At 38.0% G+C, this 17284-nt stretch overlaps 1 protein-coding gene across 1 annotated transcript in view; it reads right to left on the bottom strand.

The window, feature by feature from the left end:
- Nucleotides 1–963: 963 nt before the first annotated feature.
- Nucleotides 964–17284, bottom strand: part of impg2.S (interphotoreceptor matrix proteoglycan 2 S homeolog) — a 46999-nt gene continuing 30678 nt past the window's right edge. The window contains exons 15-21 of the mRNA XM_041584146.1: nt 15643–15862; nt 14025–14235; nt 11916–12104; nt 11427–11628; nt 10678–10757; nt 3194–3261; nt 964–1300 (exon numbers count right to left, since the gene is read on the bottom strand). Coding sequence (XP_041440080.1) covers nt 3222–3261; nt 10678–10757; nt 11427–11628; nt 11916–12104; nt 14025–14235; nt 15643–15862 — 942 coding nt within the window. The 3' untranslated portion in view covers nt 964–1300; nt 3194–3221. The remainder of the gene's footprint in view (nt 1301–3193; nt 3262–10677; nt 10758–11426; nt 11629–11915; nt 12105–14024; nt 14236–15642; nt 15863–17284) is intronic.

Genomic DNA, 17284 nt, shown 5'->3' with positions numbered 1-17284 from the left:
TGCGCTCCCCTGCGGCTGAACGCCGAAAAACGGAAAGCAGGGGAGCGCAGGTAAAAACGCTCATGTGTAAGAGCCCTAAAGGTAATAAATGGGCCAACTTGTATCTTATAGCGCCTGTCCACCTGCAGACAAACAGAAAGATACACTTGCATAACCACCTTTCAATTGTTCCATTCATTAGGTTCAAACAACCAAATGATTAGAAAAACAGGAAGTGAAGAGGAACCAAAGAAATGCAAGATTAGATTGATGGGGAAGGCTGGAAATTCCTGTTAGCAAATAACACATTGAAGTGTGAATGGGTCTGCACCATCCCTGATTAGTTTAATCACATTTCTATCATTATCATCTTGTTAAATCTGAGGCTGCACATTTATGAAGTACCACCTGATTCTTCTCTAGACCCATCCATGAACCCATGGATTTTATGTTATGACATATTATTCACTTGTAATGTTTATCTGTACTGAATTTATATCTTGGAGTAGCCCTTTCATACATCACAGCCCACTTCACTCTGGGCTACCAGTCATGTACTGGGTGCATTACTGGGACAAAGGGTACCAAAGTGTGATATTTATTGCCAGTAGCTGTCCCCAAGCCTAGCATGCAGGAAAAGACAACATACAGTTCCCTATATGACAGCTCTAATACAATACATAGATGCAGGGCTGCAATGTGGGATAAGATTAAAGGTTTTTTTGACCCACACCAGCATCCCCTATAAGTACCCAATTACCCCAGTAATGTCAACACTCTGCTCTAAACCTGCAGGTTATGGGTATAATTTCTCTGGCATTAAACATTGTACCTGCAACTTTAAGAGCATTATGCTTAGATATCATAAACCTTCTACTTACATTTTCTTGCACAACAACAATAAAGTTGCAACATTACACTTTCTTCCATGCTTGATGAAATGCTCTCTTTGGCCATATCCCAGTTATGACAGCAACAAAACAATGTTTTATCAATTTTTATATACAGCTGCATATGTTTTACAAAAAAAAGTCCAGAAAGCCTAATATCTTTGTAAAAAAAAATAGAATAATATACTACATTAAATTGCAATAATATTGCTATAACATACATCTGTCAAACATGAAACATTACTTTATAAAGCTGTGTTTTTCCTGTTTGTGTAAGCCAGCATTCATCGGCATATCACTTTTTACACTTCAATACAGCCATACTAATATACACATTGCACACATGCACTTCACTTTAACACAGTCTCTACTCTACTGTAATGGCAAGAGTGATGGGTTGGGATCCTTTCATCTTCCATCTTGAAAACCTCCTAAAATGACAGTAAAAGACCAGTTGATTATTATGATTATGATCTGGTTAATAATGTAACCATATGAGTGTGAAGTAAACAGTCAGTGATTATGTCCTGTTTGAAGAGAAATAATATAAATGTTTCTTATTATTTCCCAGATACTTTGGTACTTTAGGTTTATGTAGAGTAGTATGTTTTAAATGGATCTACCCAATCAAGGAATACTTTCGATAATGCGTAACCTATCATTTTCTTTTTTCATGTTATTTTCTTTGAAGGGACCTTTAACCCATACAACTGGATTAAGTGAGTTATAAGGTGTGCTTTGCTTTCACTGGCAGTTATACCATATGATCCATTAAAATAGAATGATGTTTTATCACTGATCAAAGTCAGTTTTTTAAAATATACAGGCATAAGGAAATCATGCTCTGAAAAAGTGGTTCATGCCATTGCCAAAACAGACCTATAGAGACCTAATAAAGCATATAAGGACAAGGACAATCTCCACAATATACAATAAACAATGAGGAATAAAAGAAAATAACTCTTTCTGCCTAAAAATGTTCTGCTTGCAGAAATCAATCCTAGCCGTGGAAAGTTATTTATAAAAACCATGGAAAAGGGTAGGCCCATAACATGTGTTATGGTGCAAAAATAAGGATCCAAATTATACAAAACAAGTATTTTCTGTAAAGAATTGACATATAGTACATGTTGCACACCATAAAATATATTCGTAAAGATAAACAGCTTTTTGATTGTAAGCTTTTTTGGGCAGGGTCCTATTCTGATATCAGATATTAATTGTTCTTTTTGTATCTAAATCTGTAAGTTCATTGTATACACCCATTTATTGTACAGCGCTGCAAAATCTGTTGGAGCTTTTTAAATACATGCTAATAATGATAATTGTAGAATCTTGACCCACACACACACTTTGGCTTTGGTTGTAGGATTTATTCAACAGGCTGCAGAACTGCCTAGCAGGCTCCACATGGAAAGTGTCCTAACCATTGAATCCTAGGATACTCTAGAATACTCTCTGGACTGCTGTAGATGTGCTGCCTAGCAATAAACGTAAACAAGGCATAATAAACATGTCCTGAAAGAGCTGTTACTAAACACTACAATAATAAAAGTACCCAAAGTGGCCCAGAAAGTTGTTAGACAAAGGGATATAATGGTATCCTTTTTAGGAGAGGAGGAGTTTGGAAATATAATAGATAAGTTAGGGAGTATATTGCAGGAGGAATGTGTGTGTTTTGGGAGATATAGGAAGGGTAAGCATCTGGGATAATGATTGTGAAATTAATCCATATTATTGGGATTTGAAAACATCCTAAGGAAGAGGAACTATATTTCATTAATGAATAGAGGCCTAGATACCAACATTCCACCCATTAATGCCCCTTGGCTTCTTATAGAAGTATCAGCCCCACTGAATTTGTGCAACCTGGAGGAACAATATCATGAAGGAGTGAAGTATGCCAGCCTATATCTGGGTTCACAAGAACTATCTGTTGGACATTTTAGGTAAAGCCTGCCAGTTGTTGGCAGTAACTGTTATAAACTTACATCTTGGCACCAACAGCTTGTGCTAATAGTTGATAAAATGACATGACCATCATACCCCTGACCTCTAAGTTCCCTTGCTGGATAAATATCCAGATAATTGCTTTTGATAAACCTCCAGTTCTAAATGTATACTGTATATAAACATACATCATCAATTCAAAATGTTGCTGTCATCCACATATACTACACACAAATGCTTCTCTTGTGTACAAGTATAGCACATAATGCCTGTTGTATTATTACAATGTAGACCTCTGCTATGCACAGCCAAACATGGAAACCACGTTACTAAAAATACATTTAATTTGCTGAGTTTGTAAGAAAATTGATTACCTTTTTGCTGTTGGAATTATTTGAAATATTAACTTGTAGGGTTTGCTTGTCTGACATTGTCCACAGACCTGTGTAGGCAAAAACAATTTATCCATTAGAAGTAATAAACATCTAAAGCTACAGTAAACTGAGTGGTACCATTACTCAATTAGCAGTGTGGAGGTAGGGTACACTACAATTGTAAGTAGCATATCTTTTAAAGAAAGGGCACCAGTGGTTCTTGGAACATTAGCCAAAACTAATTTATTTAGAACAAATCCTCAAAGGAGAATATGGTAACAATACAGACACAGTCATTGATTAGTCAGTAGATATTCACAATAAAGACCATTAGCAGAGCAATCCCTCCATTAGAGTTTGAGAAAGGGTGTCAAACAGTCCACTCAGAGCTTCTCTTCTTCCTCTGGGGACACCTCTTATGTGGAAGCCAGGTTTGAATCTACAAGGACGTTTCTGGGTGTTTTGCCACCCCCTTGCCACCTTTCCGAGTGAGTGGATCAAGGGTGTATTCAGCATTGAGTGCAATTGCTGAAATTCTGATTTATAAATTGGAATTTGGCTCTTTAAGTTACTAGGAGATGCTCTTTGCTGCCCCTATTAACCTGCAGGCTGCTGCTGCCTGAAACGAGTTTCTCAACTCACCTCATGGAAGCAGCGCCTCTAGGAATCTAATCCATGTAACCAGTCACTGGTTCCCTGACTAGACAACAATGCATGTGGGAATCTTATCTCGTCTAATACTCCTCAGTGGAGCCAAGAACTGCTCATCTAGGTAGCTCCAAACCTGGCTATCTCTGCTAGAAAGACCTGGTGGCAGGATGTAGCTGCCATTTACAAAATCACACTAATAATATATATATATAGTTCTTGGGTGCGTGAGTGCACATCAGGAGCCTTCAGACAAAAAAATTTTTGTTAAAAATAAAACCTTTTATTAGAACATTTTAAAAATTGGCTGAACGTTTCGGGTCTCCATCTAAGACCTTTGTCAAGACCATTTATATTTATATATATATATATATATATATATATATATATATATATATATATATATATATATATATATATATATATATATATATATATATATATATATATATATATACAGGAATTGTACTAATCTCAAAAAATCTCATATCTATTGGCCTTACATACGTTTTCATATTCCAGAAGTAAATCATGCCTGTAGTTTTATATTTTCAAGGTTCTAAAATATATTCACTTTAATAAAAACAAACTGATCAATAGGAATGTAAATCAGACAACCAACAGAAACTAAAAGCAAAAGCATTTTCAACATAAGCAAAAAGAAAAACTCTGTCTTCAATATGGCAGACATAGTCCTACATCCCCATCCTGTGTAATGTAATACCATGGGCAAATGTTTCTATAGCTCTAGTAACCCAAGTAACTGATCAGCAGGAAGTGTAACCCAATCCAATCAATAGGAATGTGCATCAGAGGAACAGCAGAAACTGAATGCACAGAGAATTTTTCCGTTTACCTTTATACATAACATATTTCTGATGATAGCACTGGGGTTACATGTAAAAAAAAAACCTCAATGTTATAAAAGAACAGCCAGGGTCGGACTGGAGCCTTGGGGGCTCATCTGGGCTGCAAAATGAAGGGCTCCTCCTGACCTTCAAACTGCCGGTTCTGGGGCGCACATGAATAAAACACAGGCACATGCGAGAACGCCACCACGCCGTAGCACAGGTCTTTATGAGGCAGCCGGGATAGCAGGTCTTTGCAGAAAGGGGCCCTTGAGGGCCGGGGCCCACCGGGTTTTTTCCCGGTGTCCTGTTGGCCTAGTCCACCCTGAGAACAGCAGCCAATGTTTTTGGTTGTTATGAATTATGAGACGTGAAGCAAACGTTGAGCCTGCTATAGCATTATTTCTCTATAGTTACTCTGCAGGCTATACAAGTATAGGATCCTTTATCTGGAAACCCATTATCCAGAAAGCTCCAAATTACAGAAAGGTAATCTCCCACAGACTCAAATTAAATCAAATAATTGTTTTTTTTTTTGTTTGTTTTTTTATTATTTGCTTTTTCTCTGCAATAAAAAAGTACCGTGTGCTTGATCACAGCTAAGATATAATTAATCCTTACGGAGAGAAAAACAATCCTTTTGGGTTTATGTAATATGTAAATGTTTTTTTTTAGCAGGTTTAAGGTATGAAGTTCCAAATTACTGAAATATCCATTATCGGGAAACCCCCAGGTCCTCAGCACTCTGGATAACAGGTTTGGTAATAGAAATGTACATATTACCATCTTCAAGGTCAATTTTGTTAGTGTCACAGAATGCAATATGGCTGACTAGTTAAATATCATCCAAACCAGCTAAACACTGCTCATAGTGTGCAACTTAAATGTTCTGAGCCACAAAAATCTGTTGCCCTCAAACCTGAAAAACTTAAGTATGAAAAGCTTTTCTGCTGCAGATTGATAATGAAAAACAGATTCCAAATAGGAGTTTTGCTAGAACCACAAGGTTAACCACAACTTGCACACACACACAATTTTAGCTTGAAATTGTAGCTTCATTTCGCAAGATACATGTTTACATAATAAAGAAAGCTGCCCAGATTCTCTAATATACTGGCAAAACCTTGTCCTGTATGTTATCTGTAGAAGGTAAAGATGGCTCTGCGCACAAATATTGTTATGTCTTTTGCTAGTGAACTGTTTGAGAAAAGAAAGAATGCAAAGCAAATATTGTTGGAACAGAAGCGGATAATTATGCTTGTGACTAGGAGTGAAAAGAAAGTTATTTTGTATGGCGTTTAACTGCAGTTAGACGGTAGGGGTATTGGTGGTGGGAGGAAGAATAGGTCAGAGTGATAACGATGTTCCAGCTATTTATACAATCAGGAATTGTGGGAAAAGCAGCACTGCAGCGTTTGTTTGAAAAGAGGGAAAGGTGAAAAGGATATTTTGAATAAACGGCCCTAGTACTGGGCCAAGAGACTGAGTGAATAAACCTTTGATTTCAATGTTGGAAATACTAGTGAAGTAAGGAGTGGAACTGCACTGGGGCCATTCCGTGTCTTGGGGCCCTGCGAGAGACCTGCATTACTTTGGCTAGAACCCACTGAAGCCCAGCAAGGTCCGCAGGCTCACAGAGGCATTTAGGGAAGGGGTCCCATGCAGATTTGACCAGTGGCGTAACTAGATGTTGCTGGGCCCCACAGCAAATTAATTTTAGGGCCCCCAACATATCCAGTGTTTGTCCTGTTTTACCAATATATGTTCAAATTGCTCATCAATGAGAGCCTCATGGGGCCCCCTGTACCTCCTGGGCCCCCCTGCAGACGCAGGGTCTGCTTCCTCTGTAGTTACGCCCCTGGATTTGACCTTGAGCCCAAGAAACTTTAATTATACCACTGTTTCACTTTTTATATTTTTATATTGTTTTTCAAGAGAGATAGCATGTGTCTGTGTCATTGTGTCTTAATAACAGAAATAAAAAGCTACATATAATAATAACATCCCTCTCCTTTTTTTAATCTCCCCAGCTGCAGGATTTTCATTAAGCACAACTAATCATGGTTCATTTTTTTGCTCTAAAGACATTTAGGACAATTGAACAGAGCTCAAGCAGAAAAGAATGGTGATCAAAACACGTATTTGTACACAGATCTTATCCACCCCCTCACTTGTCACCTGCAGCATTAGCTCAACCACTTGCTATAAGCCATTTGTACCATAATTGTTCTTCCCCTCTGCCTATAAAAACCAAGAAAATGGCACCCAAAATCCTCAGAGACAGGCAGGCCAGGAAGTGGTCTGGGTGGAACAGAGGAGGGTAAAGTGTCCAAGGGCAAAGTGGACAAAGTGGACATGGCACACCAGTGATTCCTGCCCCCTCTGCCCCACCTTCTTGTCTTCCGCCCACCTGCATCCTCCCTCCACACTTACAGGTAGGAGAGAATTACACCACTTCTTGGATCCACAGGAGGACCTTACCTTAAGGCTCTCCACCACCACTGTGTGCTGCCTCCAGTGATAACATCAACCACCCATCCCCTTTGTGATGACATTTGTCCCAGGGTAGCCATATCACTGGCACTTACTGAATACACATTAGCAATGAGCAAATTTGATGCATGACTGCACACAAATCAAGTCTTGTATAGCCCATTGTGGTACCAGGAGGAATCTCAACTGATCCTAGTAGGCTCTAACACCCAGGGTACATTGCATGATATTGGCAGGGGTGATATGGCAACCCTAATCTTTGTCCCTCCCCTTCAACAAACCCTGTTTGACATATATACCCCCACCAGTCTCTCTGTTGGTTAAACTTCCTACTCACCTCTTTCACAAAAACATCTGGCACACCCCTCAGCAACCCCTTTCTGATGCACATAGCCCTGCCAACATCACACAATGGACCATTGGTGTTAGAGCCTACTAGGGCCAGTTGGGATTATTCCTGGTACCATAGTGGGCCAATGTAACCCTGATCTCTTTATAAATGGGTTGGAGACTCTGTTTTCCTCCTGTGTTTCTTAGCACATGGCACTTATTTTTGTAGTGGTTGCAGATGCTCTTTTATTGTACTGTAAAACTTTCCAGAACTGTGTATACTTATTACTGAAGTTATAGACATGTACATCAAATGGATATATATAAATTATTTATATCCACTGTAGCCACTAGATGGCACTGCATGAAAGCTTATTAAAGTTTAAGAGAAGCAATAGCTTTATCGCTGCTTCATCTGATGCTGTTACCTTCATTTTAACCAATACTATAGTCCATATTGAATGTGTTTTTCAGACTCATTTGTTCATCAGCATATTGTAAGCGTGTTACTTTGGGTTTATTTGTTCTGCATTATTTGTTCTGTTCTGTACATAATCAAACAACACTTAAGGGAATTTGTGATATTAAGACAAAATAACAGTGGAGATAGATTTGTCGGATTTTACGCCATAGTCACAAACTATTATCTCCACTTCTGTGAATTTGTCTTTTAAAAAGACAGTTTCCAGATTTTGTCTTTTGCACAACATTTTAAAAAATATGAGTGTGCCTTCAGAGAAGAGATCCCCTGCCTCCCCTGCATATTAAAGGATAATATGGGAGAACATACTGTATATACTCGAGTATAAGCTGACCCGAGTATAAGCCGAGGTACCTCATTTTACTTACGAAAACTGGGAAAACGTATTGACTCGAGTATAAGCCTAGACACAACTAAGACCATTAGACAAGCAGGTATAGACGGTAATTTTTGGCAAAATCCAACTACACTTCATTCCTTTTATTAACAAAAAGTTTCCATTTATAACCCTTTATGCTGCAATCACTACAGCTAAATCACTGAAAATTTGTCCCCCCCTGTGGATTTATATTACAGACATTTTTTCTGCCCACGCCATCATACACAGACACACACATATACTATATACACACACACTCCCCACACAATAATGGCAAGGCACAGAGGAGGCAGAAAGCATGCACTGGTCTATGTCAAACTCTGATAACATATGTTAATGCAGAGCCAGGGTGTCTAACCTGTAAACTTCCAGCTGCAAATGCACAACACAGGGGAGCAGGTACAGCAAGTGCTGGGGAGGGTCGCACACGTCCGGGTCGGATGACAGGGAAAGCCTGGAAGGTTGCTCGGGCCTGCAAGTGAGGGAGGATCCATGGCCTGTGGTGGTTGTTTCTACTGCCACATTCCTTTAATCCGCTCCCTATACTGTGAGCTTGTTTGGAAAGAAAAGGCCCCAGTCGTAGGACTTTGCAGCGTGCCCTCTCTTACCTGGGTTTGATCCCTGCAGCGCTCCATTCATAGGCCCAGGGCGCGGGGGACACAGGAGCCAGTGGGTTGGTAAAGGTGGGGGTCGGGTAGTTTCTGGACATATTTACAAAGCGACGCGATTTTTAGCGGCAGTGCGGTTGCGAAGGAGGTTAAGGCGTGCACACCGGTCCATGCACGTGTATGTGCTTGCACAAGCTCAGCGGCGCACACAGAAATCCAGCTCAAGATCCGGTGTAATTCAAACGGTCGCATCCGGTCACCGAGGTGAGAGGTAGTGGCTAGTTTCTTAGAAGCAGGACGCGGTTTTATTTGCTCGGTTTCCTGGGGGTTATCTGCTCTGGGTTAAAGTGTATTGACCGCAGCGCCGGTAGCTGGCAGTCCGGCATTGTAGACTGTCTGTGTATGTACGGTATGTACGTGTGTGTTGCACGGATGAGGGGGGTCTTTTTAATACATCTATTTCATCTACCAGAGGTGGGGTTTTTTTATCGCTGACTCAAGTAAAAACCGAGGTAGACTTTTTCAGCACATTTTGAGTGCTGAAAAACTCGGCTTATACTCGAGTATATACGGAAACAACATGGATATAATTCATGTGTTGCTGCATTCATCAATTGAGATATGAGCAGTTAACTGAAATTTTAGGTGATAAAGAGTATTTATCTTAGGCCATGTAACTTCCATTCCCATCGTGGATCTCAACTAGAAAAATATGAAGTAGCTCAAGATCAACACTACTCTGTAGTTCTGGACGTTATGGGGGCACATATAATTTGGAGCAAGTGTCAGGGACATGAAAAGGTCGGTGGACTGGGAGCTGTCTGCTAATAATCCCCTATACTGCCAATGAAATAGGGGTGAATGGAGAAGGAAGCAATGAAGAGCTGAGGACAGTGGGAAAACTTACACTGAGCTTTTACTCCATTTCAACAATGTTGGAGGGAAATGTTGTTAAATGGTCCTTCCTAACACTTTTTTTCCAGTCCATTGTGCAGTTTTAAAACACAGAAAGACGTTTTTCAATAGCCTTCCATGTTTTGTTTTTAACCAATTTTCCAAAGTTAAAGCTTAAAGTTGAATGTTCCAGTCTCTGGTGTTTCAGTCTGTTGGTTCTGTTATCCAGGTGGAGAAATGACTACAATTTGCTACATTTAGTTGATACAATTAATTGATACTTTTCTCAACAGTATCTGTGGAATATTAGCAAGTATTGTATCAATTCTAACAGCTGCCTTTAATAAAGTTCAGGGATTTTGCTCAGCAGGGACAAAGATAAGAAATGTATCTATTAATAAATCAATTTAGAACATTTACAGAGTCAGCGACCCCCCCCCCCCGAGCTGCTTTAGAAAGACATAAGAAAGTGAAAAATGAAACTTTACATTTTAATATTAGGTCACAAATGGAAAGTAACTTGGAAAAGGTCTTGGATAGTTCAGTGAACTATCTGAAAACAACTGAACTGGAAAAAAGTGTTGGACGGTGAGCAACCCCTTTAAAATGTCATTTTCTTTTCCATTTTTGTAGTTTTTAACAGCAAATTAACAAGAGTGTCTGTAAACTGACTTTCTTTTTTTTGTGAATATGGAGAATGTACCCCAGTTTTAACACGACTTTCACACTAAAAAAGTACTTCCCCCACTTTTGCAAATCCCCCTTACAGTCTGTATGTATGACATTTGCAACAGTTAACTTACATCTGGTGTTGCCTCACAAATTCTGCAAATTGTTTGTCTTTTGCATAAAGCTCAATTATTCTTATTCGATCCTGGATTTCCTGAAATAAACGAGAATAAAAAAATAACAATAACTGGGTTCTGTTGAAATTTCCATGAATTGATCAGTTATTACATAGTCCAGGGTTTGTGTCAGCTGTAAGCTATTTTCTTTCTGTTTAATAAGCTTGTCTGCATCACATTATTAACATGCTGTGTTTGATCAAAGCCAGTAAGATGGTGTAAAAGAAAGATGAAGTATGTCTGCTATGTGGTACTGCACAGAATCATATACTTATTATAAGGGGCACAATTAACAAAGAGAAAACCTTTTGTAAGCAGACATTTTGGAAAATAGTATATATATATTAACAAATATTAATTTTTCACAACAACTTTTTTGTAGTTATACATTATGTCATGCTAACAAAATGTAATTTATCACAAACTATCTTTCTAGCTACAGAATTAATTTTGTAATTACAAAATCATTTTTGTGTCAACAGATTTTTTATTTTGTGTCAAAAAAATCATTATTAATATTTTGCAGTCACACTATAACAAGTCATTCATACATATTTTTTATGAATTAATTCACTTTAGTAACAAATTATTTCACTATCTACAACATATGTCATCTTGTACCATTTCCATTACATTTTTATATTCAGTTCAGGTTTGTGTAAACTAATAAATGTGCCTTAGGGGGAAAGGTATATGGCAATTTTTACCTCTTTCGAAAGCTCGCTGTGTTCATAGATGTGCCGAATCTCTTCACTGCTGAAGTCTGCAGAGGTCTCAGGACTGGTGGATGTGGTTGATGAGTAATGGGGATATCTCTTACAGTAGTGACTGTAACCAGTAATGTCACTCTCGTACATTGGATTATATTTCACAGGACGTTCAATAGATGAAATGCTGTCATTTGGTCTCCTGCAGTTGAACATATGTATTGTATAAATGAAGATTTTGAAATATATTTCAAATATTCTGCTAAACAAAGCTAATACATTAATAGTGTTGACAACAGTATAGCTACTAAAGACTTGATAGGGATACTGGGTGCTGTAGTTCATAAATATCGGGAGGACATGGGTTGGCTGCAACTGGAATAATTATTTAATACAATAGAATATGCAATAAACAACTTACTTTATGGACAGATTTAGCCAGGTTCTTATCAATTCTACACCAGTGACATTTTACTGAAGAGAACTCACCCAAACGATTCTTCTTGATCACCCTTTGAGTTCTGAACTCTAAGCGTCCTTGCCAAGAAGAAAATGACAGCAGAAGCTACAAGGAGAAAGCCAGCTACTGATGCAATGGCTATTCCAACCACTAAAGGCTCTGAAACATATTCTTCACAATGTTCTCCTCTGTACCACCAGTTTTCTCCCACTCTACACCTGCAAAATAAAATTAATTGTGAGAAGATGCAAGTTATTATAATGAAGAATTGTAATTTAATTTAGGTAAGGAGCAAAAATAGAGCAATGCTTGTGATTCTATGATGAAAGTAAGAGTCAAAGGTGTTCTACTGCCCTGATTATTGTTTTGTACAAGCAATCCCGTGCAAAGGGCTGAAACTTCTGATGTGGTAAAACATCAACTTACATAGCGAGTGAGAAAAAATACTAGCCAAACTTTTTATTTCTGGGCAAGTTTTCTACCCATGAATTCCTTATAAATTTACAGGCTAACCAGTCCACAACCTGAAAAGGGAACACAAACTCTATTACATTACAGAAGCCATAGCTATGCTGATAGTAAAACAATTTTATGTGGATCCTTACCTTAATGAAACACTCCATAGTAGTGTTGGGCGAATTTATTCGCCAGGCACGAATTTGCGACGAATTTCCACATTTATTCACCAACTAATACAACTAATTAGCCGTCACGACGATTAATGGACGCCCATTGACTTTAATGGGCGCCGGCGTCAACTTTGATTCCGGCGCCAATTTTGACAAATTTGTAACATGTAAGCATCTTAAGGACATAAAAGATTCATACCAAAAAACTATTTAATATTAAATTGCTCTGCTGAACCCTTTTGCAATTTAGCAATTTTTTTTCTAGTCTTCTAGACAATGGTAATATAATGAAATTGAAACAATATCTCCCTATTCTGGTCAGTTCTACTGACTGACCTAATAGTTGGGAGATTCAGGAGGAATAGTTGGGAAATTTCAGGAGATGTTGCTCAGCTAAGAAAATAGCAAAGAAAAAGTAGATAACTCTTTCTTCTTTCCTCTTCTTCTTCTTCTTCATTTGCAACAAAATCACATGCTAATGTCATTTTCTTGCAAATGACTCTATCTCCACTCTTTCTGACAGTAACTTGTGGTCTATTCATGAAAAAAAAACAAGCCTACAATTGCGTCTTTTTTAACCTATCAGGAGTGCAATAATAGTAGCATAAATTAAGTTCAAATTGTGAGAAAAAAACCCCTATGAAGTTGAAATTGTGAGAAAGCCCCCATGAAGTTGAAATTGTAAGAAAAAAACATGGCGGTTTGTGCACAAAAATTGCCCACTGCACTACATTCATAAATTACCATTCATATGTAGCATTTGTAGTCTAAATCTTTTTTGAGCTGTTGTTCTCCTTTAGGCAGGGCCGGACTGAGCCGGCAGGATACCGGGTAAAAACCCGACCCAGACCCCCTGATCACGAACCCCAGGCCCTATTACGGCAGCAGCTACCGCACAGGTAAGAGTGGGGGCCTCTAGCGGGGTGGTGGCTGGGGCAGGGGGCCTCTAGCAGGTTGCCAAGGAGGTAGGGGGCCCAGAGGGGGGTAAGGGAGCCCAGTGGCTGATGCCCCAGTGAGTCTCTGGACCTCCAGTCTGACACTGCTTTTAGTATTTACACTTAATTCCCTACCTATTCCTTATGTGTATTCATGAAATTGCAGTTATAGCCTTGTCTTATATAGAGTGTCTTAAAATGTACATCACTGCAATACACAGCACAATGCAAGACGTTAATATAGCAACAGATTACAGAGCACCCTATCACAGAAACACATTAATTGCAAGTGACAACTCACACAAGATTAATAAACATAATGTAGAATATAAATCGAATGAATTTGATTTACAGAGATTTTGTTGGTGATTTTGTGTTCCCTTTTTAGGCAGATTGGATAGTGTTGATCAGCTACAGTAATCTAAGCATCGTTTTTTCTGTTTATGTGTGATATGTTAGAATACATTCAAAGGAGTTTTACCAGTTTGACAAGTCAAAGCAAATGAAAGAGTTCATCAGAATTCACACATTCAGAAGAAAAAACATACTTGGAAATAAAGCATCAACCACTTACCTGCAAATAGCACCTTGTCCAGGAATAATATCACATTTACCATCATTCTGGCAAAACTCTATTTCTAGATCACACAGACTCTGACAAGGCATGCCATCCACACTAACATATCCTGGATTACAAACACATTCTCCTTCCCCGCTCCACTTGTTTATGAGGCACTCTGAATACTCATTGCATGCTTGGAATTTACATGGGTCAGCTATATACCCTAAAAAAGAAAAATGTTATTAATGACATAAAGAATATTTTAATAACACAAAAAGTGAAAATTAACATTAAAAAGTGCCCTTCAAATATTTATTGCCTTGTGCTAGTATGCATCTCCAGTTAGCAAAGAGTGGTTATATTAGAAGGTAGTTACATTCACCACAAGTGAAGCTCAAACTGGACACTAGTTTATGAGAAAGATATTACTGAGATGCCAAGATATAAAACTACAGTATATCAATAACTGGAATGGAACTTCTAAAGTTGGACATGCGTGCTTTGATTCCTCATCATACTGCTTCATTAGGCTCAACATCTGCATTTTATGTCGTCTGGCTACACACAAATTCCACTGATCATTTGGACCATTTGCTAGTAACTGTTTGCTAGTCACTGTACCGACACCAGGTCATTGGCTGACACAATATAATGTCCTAGGCAACCATCTTGGAACTACACAAGGAGCAATGATCACCCAATTTGTTCTAAAATGATTAAATAAGCTTTAGTTAAGGGGAAAGGCTGTGAACAGTTATTTAGTTTATCTGGAGAAATATACATATTTTTAAGAATTCTATAAATGTATGTATGTTAACTGTTGCTTGAGATGAACCATGAGAAACCCCTCATGGTTCCTAGTAGCTGCTAATACTGCCATGTCCATGCAAACATAGATTGGGATTTTTGTGGCTGATAAATACTGGGAATTTTATAGCAATAGGTGAGAAAATTCTTATATTAAAGGTAATAATGTGGCTTGAGTGTGGTTTATTAGACAACCTTTAAACAGTGGGAAAAGGGAACACAGAATACTGGTTATATATTTATTGCTTGGACATTGCCCCTCAGAATGTATGAAGAGCAACACCCCAATTTCTTCAAGCTGCTGGTCTGCCCTTTTCAGGTCTTGGACCATCACCTCAAGTAATCTTCTTTCTATCTTCAATTAATCCTGTTTTATGCCTTCTGTCTCTTGATGGCTATCTTTGGATTGCTAATCCTAGGATTCCCCTTGTGTGCTATGCATGTTTTTTATCCTTTACTGACCTGAAAATCCAGCTACTACTACTTTTATCCTTACCCAGACAAGGATGTTAAAAAATTTCTGTCACACAACTCTGTTAATTAAATACACAGAATGTCCTTGCTGTGTGGATTCTGGTTTGCTTTAATTTTTATTATGTATTTACTTTGCTGTGAAGACCACCATTTCTTTAGGGAGCCACTGTACATTGCTATTATAAAAACATTATAAAAATCCCACCCTTAGAGGCATATTTCTGTTGCAACCTGCTACAAAGCAACTGTCCACAATGCATGCAACTTAGATAAGACGTTCTATAGCATTCTAGCTTGTGGGTAATCTATTGTTAAATGTCCTTAGTAGCTTTCCTGCTCCTTCAAGTACCTGATTCAACATCCAGTGAGTATTTGTCAATGGCCAAGTTCATAGTTTGATATGCAGTGTTACAGAAGTCCTCAAGAATGATATACACGGCATTGCTGACATTTCGAGGAACAGGTTTTGCAAACTTCATTCTGCTATTTACAATGATGCTGCCGTTACGGAAATTCAAAATTTCAAGGTTTTGAAAGCCAGTTAGATTGGACTGGAGATATGGAACCAGCTGAAAAAAAAAATAGATATTTAGATATTGCAGATCTGTACATACTGTACATGTTACCTGCTGCAGAAGAGGAGAACAGAAATGCAGAGCAGGGCGTCTGGTCAAAAATGTGATTTTGTTATAACAAAATATTTATGATTGTACATTCATACACAGAATGCATATCATTTCATCAGTTTAACATCACAAGTACAACATCATTTCAGCTGTTAATAACTTTTGATAACATTTAAAAAGTGCATTAAAAACTTCAGTGGTTCATTTCAGTTCATAATAATATATCTAGGTGCACAATACAAGGGAGCTGTACTGAATAACTTTTAAAGGAATTGTTCAGTATAAAAATAAAAACTGGGTAAATAGATAGGCTGTGCAAAATAAAAAATGTTTCTAATATAGTTAGTTAGCCAAAAATGTAATGTATAAAGGCTGGAGTGACTGGATGTGTAACATGTCAGTCAGAACACTATTTCCTGCTTTTCAGCTCTCTTGGTTTACACTGACTGGTTATCCTGGTTACCAGGCAGTAACCAATCAGAGACTTGAGGGGGGGCCACATGGGTCATTTCTGTTGCTTTTGAGTCTGAGCTGAATGCTGAGAATCAATTGCAAACTCACTATGTACCATGTGGCCCCCCTTCAAGTCGCTGACTAACTCAGAGTTATAGAGCTGAAAAGCAGGACGTTGGATTCTGGCTGTTTTATTAGACATCTGTTCACTCTAGCCTTTATATATTACATTTTTGGCTAACTAACTATATTAGAAACATTTTTTATTTTGCACAGCCTATTTATTTACCCAGTTTTTATTTTGACACTGAACTGTTCCTTTAAGACACCATCAGTCACTCCACTCGCATACAGTAATACAGCATTGGTTCAATGCACAAACATTCTGTCGTTTAAAACTTACATAATAGCAACTATCCAACTCTTTCTTTTACTCCTTCTTTTATTCATCATCAACAAAATCACTATCTAAAGCTTTAGCAGATATGTAAAGTGACCATACATACAGCAGGTCAATAAAAGCTGACAACTTCCAGACAGAAAACATAGATTACTCAAAATAATATAAAAAATTTCCTTTATAATCTTCTCATGATTTATTCATCCATGGCCTTTGGATATACTGTCAAGAGGCCAATCTCATGAGTATGGAGACATGTCCTTAAATATCAATAGTCAACCAAGGTGAAACGTTGTGAAAAGATTTTTAGAGTAAATATCCCAATGAAATGTTTATGGGAAATTCAAGCAACTAAAAACAGTTTTTACAAATCTTTTGACCCATGAGAACCTTCTAGAAAATAATGATACATAATCACTGACATACTTTTCTCAACCTTCATAAAATCTGCCCTACAAACTTATTTTTAAAGATACCTTCTGCCTTCTACATGCAGATGCATAGGCAAGGTT

This window comes from Xenopus laevis, chromosome 2S (genome assembly GCF_017654675.1).
Source record: "Xenopus laevis strain J_2021 chromosome 2S, Xenopus_laevis_v10.1, whole genome shotgun sequence".
Classification (NCBI taxonomy): Eukaryota; Metazoa; Chordata; class Amphibia; order Anura; family Pipidae; genus Xenopus; species Xenopus laevis.
Note: the sequence above shows the minus strand (reverse complement) of the source record. Positions and strands in the feature narration are given on the sequence as shown.